We start from the raw sequence: 4,971 nt of genomic DNA, 5'->3' as shown, positions 1-4,971 counted from the left end.
AGTCGACTTCCCCAAGGGGGCGGAAACTTTTGGCCAATAAGAATTGAAATGGGAGTCGGCGAGGCCAGAGGTCTCCGAGGCCCCCAACCTGGGACTGACCTCCTGTTGGGCGAGCGAGGGCTCAGCAAATGGAATTTTGCGTGGCCTTCCTCTCTTTCCTCGTGCCTAAAATTTCTGGAGGAAAGAGCCAAAACTGAAAGGTAAAGGGTGTTGTTCCCGAGATGACAAGGACAAGAAGCCAGGTTGGCCCAGGACAGACAGAGACAGCTGTAGGATGGGGGAAGGGAGAGAGAAGGGTGGCAGACGAAACAGCCCTCCTGCCACTCTTCCCACCGGCTCCAGCCACTGCTACTTTAAAAGCGGGTGGGGTCTGAAAAACATCCAAAAATGAAATCTGCTAGGATGTTGTGGTGGGGCTCCCCCTCCCTCCCCCCACCCCGCGGGGGTAACGGGAATTGAACTCAGGGGCACTGACCACTGAGCCACACCCCCAGCCCTATTTTGTGTTTTATCTAGAGACAGGGACTCACTGAGTAGCTTAGTACTTTGCTGTTGCTGAGGCTCGCTTTGAACTGGCGGTCCTCCTGCCTCAGCCTCCCGAGCTGATGGGATGATAGGCATGGGAGGGCCCCCTCACTCTGGAAGCTACCCTTCACCCCAACACAAACGACTGAGAGGTGGAGAAGATGAGCCCTAAACCTAGAAGAGTTCAAGCGCTTGGTCCCAGAGATCTTGGAGCCAACTGTCCTGCCTGGCTCCAGGCCCGGGCCAGGAATGTGCTCAGAAAGGAAAATGGGTTTCTCAGAGCAGGGACATGGGGAGGGGTGTGTCAACGCAAGGCCTCCTTGACTCAGCAGCTTGAAGCAGTCGATCCAAGGGGTTGGATCTTCCCACCATTCCCACTTCCAGGGGCCCTGGGAAGTAAACATCCCCACCCACACCACACCCTTACCAGTAGTGACAGTGGTTTCAACCTGCCTTTTTGCAGATAAACAACAATGTGTCCTTGCCTGGATTTTAAAGTCATTTTATTAACCCAACCGTACAAAAAAACCCCACGACCACATCTCTTGCCACTCCACTTTCTTCCAAAAAGTAGTGACGTCTACACTCCCCAGGAGTGGTTTACAGCTGTGGAGAGGGAGGCATACAAAAGTAGCAACAGGGGAGAAGCAAACAGAACCACAAACACAACACAAAGCTGGGGTGCCACCTCCACTGTTTCGGTGTGGGGAACACCAGCTTAGAGAAGCCCGAGGCCCACCCTCTTCCTCATAGCTGCAAAGGCTGTGGGCTCCACCAGGCAGTATCTTCCCTCCAGGTGCAGGTAGCAGAGAGAAGTGGGAGTAGGGACCAGAAGGTAGCCTTTGCCACCACACCCCGAGGGCTAGAGACCACAGACCACACTCCCTTCCCTGCCCTTTTGAGGAATGCACACAGGAGCTGTAAGGAACAAAAGCAGCCAAGAGGGGCTCCTGACCACGCCCCAGGCTCAGGGCTGGCAGGCAGTGCTTTAAAAAGAAAACAAAAACAAGCCCAGTGCAGGACTTTGGCTGAGACTAGTGAGGACTGCTAGATCACCAGGCCCAAGATGATACCTAATGGCTAGGAAAGAGAGAAGCAAAAATTTCCAGGCTCTCCTTCCTTTTAGTACCATGGCATTGAGAATCCTGCTGACTCCTCCTACCCCCAAGGCTGTGACAGGGCCTCACTAGGATGCTCCTATCAGGGAGGAAATGAGGTATAAGGTCTTGGTACCTTTCCAAGCTTTCCTCCAACCAAGCCAGGGAGGCAGGGGTATGAGGGCGCAAAAAGCTGAAGAACAGCACTGGGCTTAATGTGCAACAGATGGGGGGCCGGGGGTGCCAACAGAGTCCAGGCTCCAGGACAACCCAGACTTCAATTATTCTGGTCCCTCAGACCACGTGTCCCAATTTTTTTTTTTTTTTTTTTTGGCAAAACATATGGTCATTAAGAGAAAAGCATGGGAAGCTGAGACCAGTGACTTTGGTATGAGGAAGATATGTCCTGACAGCACCTCTTACCTACTGTCATGAAGCCCCAAATCACCAAGAAACTGCCCTAGCTGGGAACGCGATTCTTCAAGCTGTTGGTGCTGAGGGAGGAGGAGCTGGACAGGTCTGAGAGAGGCAAAGGGGAAGGTAGAAAAAAGGAGGAATCCCCATTTATTCCCAGAGCCCATGAAATGGCTGTCGCAGGGATGGGAAGAGACCGGCTCCTCAAGCCAGAAACCTTCAATGCTTCACTCCAAAAACTAAGGCTAGAGCTGTGGGGCGAAACAGGGGTGTCAGGCACAGGTGTTAGATATCCATCATAGGCAGACAGGACACTCTTGCCCTCCTGAATTTCCTGTCCCCTTTTCTCTTGCAGTCACATCCCTAGGCTTCCTAATAGCCACAAAAAAAGCTGGCTCTGCTCAGCAGGGCTTTGGTTTCCTGGATCTCCGTAGATCTTAATGTGTTGTTTCCAGAAAAGTGAGCAACCCAGGCTCTTCTGTCCCCAGGAACCATCATGTTTCTGCTCCGTGAGGATGGGGAACCAGCGGAAACGAGGGCCAGGAGCCAGACAATCACCCTGGAGGAGCAGGAAGGGACATGTGCACTTCCCTGGGACCACCTCGCCAGTGTCACCCATCATTAGCGGCCACCAGCTGCCCCATGCCCTCGCGGATGTAGACAGACTGGATCTCCTTGGTCTTGAGGCAGAGATCACAGGCCCAGACAGCAGAGGCCTCAGTGGTCAGCAGCCCATAGGCGCTCTCAGTCATGCCTGTGCACTCGCGATGGAACCACTTCTGGCAGGAGGCCTCACACAAGATAGCATCCTGGTCGTCATTCACCTCGCTCCGACAGGCGCCACACGGGTACACCAGGCCTGGGGGAGGCTGGGGCCCTGAACCCCCACCTGCCTTGCCAGGGGGTGCTAGGCTGTTGGCATCCGGAGTGCCGCCACCCCGCCCACTGCTGTTTGGGGGAAAACTGGGCTGATTCCCATTAACAGCAGCAGCTGGCGAGCCCGAGTGGGGCTCCTGGGGAAAAGCAGTGGGAGCAGGTGGATTCAAGGGCTTCCCCCCATCCTCACCACCAGGGCCAGGAAAGCCGGGGTCTGGACCAGGGAAGGGACTTGTGTTGGGGGGCAGGCTGGGGAGCCCCTGACCAGGTCTCTGTAGAGGAGAAGGGCCAAAAGGCACACCTGGCTGAGCAAAACGCTGGGGGAGAGAAGGAGGGCCCAGCTCCCCTCTGGGAGGCTGTCCCATGGTGGGTGAGATCATGGGGCCAAATCCCCCCACTGGCATCATCTGCCCACCTGGAGGACTGAAGTTTTGACCCAGAGGCTGGCTGAAGGGTTGACTGGGAAAGTTCATGTTGCCTGGGGGTGGGTAGCCAGGGCCCTGGGGGGGCATGTTGAAAGCAGGTCCCATAGGATTAGGAGGAAAAGGGGGGGGTTGTCGGCGAAGTGTCTGGGGACCCCCTCCACCCCCAGTGCCATAGCCTGGGGGCACCTGGCCTGCCATGCCCCCTTGTACACGGAAGCTTCCAAAGGGCACAGGACTGCCAAGGAATGGAGGGGCTGCGCCCCCCACCTTAGGGGCTCCGAAGTCATCCTCAAAAGGGTTGGATGCAACCAGATGATCCACCATGGGAGTCGGGGGTGGTGCAAACTCCGTCAGATGTGAGTAAGCAGGACCCTAGTGGAGAGCAGATGAGGAAAAGGGTCATGAAGGGACACACAGAGATAAACCAGGAGAGTCCTACCAACAAACAGAACACACACTTTGGAGATTGATACTGACCAGCTCAGGTCTAAAATAAAGATGCGTCTTAGCATGCAACTGAAAAACACAGGGTGGCGAGCAGAGCCATCACAGCACAGTGACTGCTTTGAAAGAGAGCAGAAATCCCAGCTTTGGCCCTGAAGTAGGTATTTAACTTTTTTTAAGCCTCAGATTTCTTATCTGTAAAAAAAAAAAAGACAATGCCTACCTCCCCAAACAAAAAAATGTACTTCAGCACAATCCTGGCATTTAGAAAAAACTGATAGTGATGGAATTTATGTTATCATCATCCAGGACAGGAAAAATGAGGGAGAGGAAGGTTGTGACCCTGTCCAATAAGACCTTTGATCAAATCATTCTTGGGGGAGAATATTTCCCATGGAGTTTATTATAACGTTGAGAGAAAGGACCAGAAACAGAACAACAAGACAGTTTTCTCTTCTCCCTGCACCTAACAGAAGACCAAACATGGCAACAGAATAGACACAGCACCCCAGGGGTTGCTGAAATTACCCACCAACAATGGTAATTCACCTGAGTATTTGACTTTCTTCGCTTCTTTTCTGGGCTCTTCATTTGCAGACCTGAAAGAGCAGCAAAAGAAGAGGCAAGCAAGTTTCCCTAAGGTTTTTCAAACTTTCTTCCTCCCAGGAACTGCTCTAATGTTAATTCAGCATATACTCGTTTATTTTAACAAATATCAATGAGGAGTCATATGAAAAATGAATTCTATGACCATACTCTTGAAAGACATGCCAGGTCTTGATATCACCCTACTCCAAGACTCCTGATATCCCACGTGGCTCCAAACCCCAAAGTCCATCCCTGACACCTGCCCCCGATCCCCGGAGGGCTAAACCCGCTGATCCTCAGACCAGAGCCTCCCAGCAGGCCCCGAGGCCCGAGGCCCACCCACCACCACTGACCCTCCCCTCGAAGGTTCCCGAGTCCGGGCCTCCCGACCCCCGCCCCCTCAGCGCTCTCACCGGCCTTGCCCTGCTTCCTCCCGGTGCTGGGCGGCGCAGGGGGCGGTGCGGGGCCGCCACCTCCCTCCAGCTTGTCCGGTGGGGGCGGCGCCGAGGCGGCCATGGAGTGGGGGACTGGGGTCAGCGGCGGAGGGGGGCGGAGGCGCCCTCAGGCTGCACCATCGCCGGGAAGGGGCCTCGGACAGCTCT

At 54.5% G+C, this 4,971-nt stretch overlaps 1 protein-coding gene across 1 annotated transcript; it reads right to left on the bottom strand.

Moving 5' to 3' along the window:
* Positions 1–1,011: 1,011 nt before the first annotated feature.
* On the bottom strand, positions 1,012–4,965 carry Pygo2 (pygopus family PHD finger 2). The gene is made up of 3 exons (XM_015502809.1): positions 4,783–4,965; positions 4,331–4,380; positions 1,012–3,709 (listed from the first exon to the last, which is right to left on the bottom strand). The coding sequence occupies exons 1-3, from the start codon at positions 4,883–4,885 to the stop codon at positions 2,648–2,650; spliced, it is 1,215 nt and encodes a 404-aa protein (XP_015358295.1). The 5' UTR covers positions 4,886–4,965; the 3' UTR covers positions 1,012–2,647.
* Between the last annotated feature and the right edge of the window lie 6 nt (positions 4,966–4,971).

Source organism: Marmota marmota, unplaced genomic scaffold (assembly GCF_001458135.2).
Source record: "Marmota marmota marmota unplaced genomic scaffold, marMar, whole genome shotgun sequence".
Taxonomy (NCBI): domain Eukaryota; kingdom Metazoa; phylum Chordata; class Mammalia; order Rodentia; family Sciuridae; genus Marmota; species Marmota marmota.
The sequence above is the reverse complement of the archived record's forward strand: the minus strand, read 5'-3'. Positions and strand labels throughout refer to the sequence as shown.

What these genes read in the sequence shown, in the direction of transcription:
- Pygo2 (XM_015502809.1), bottom strand. Translation starts at nt 4,885, where the DNA reads ATGGCCGCCTCGGCGCCGCCCCCACCGGACAAGCTGGAGGGAGGTGGC. An exon ending in GAGGAAGCAGGGCAAGGCCG is followed by an intron (nt 4,381 to 4,782) that starts GTGAGAGCGCTG and finishes CTGCTCTTTCAG; the next exon opens with GTCTGCAAATGAAGAGCCCA. An exon ending in GAAGAAAGTCAAATACTCAG is followed by an intron (nt 3,710 to 4,330) that starts GTGAATTACCAT and finishes GCTCTCCACTAG; the next exon opens with GGTCCTGCTTACTCACATCT.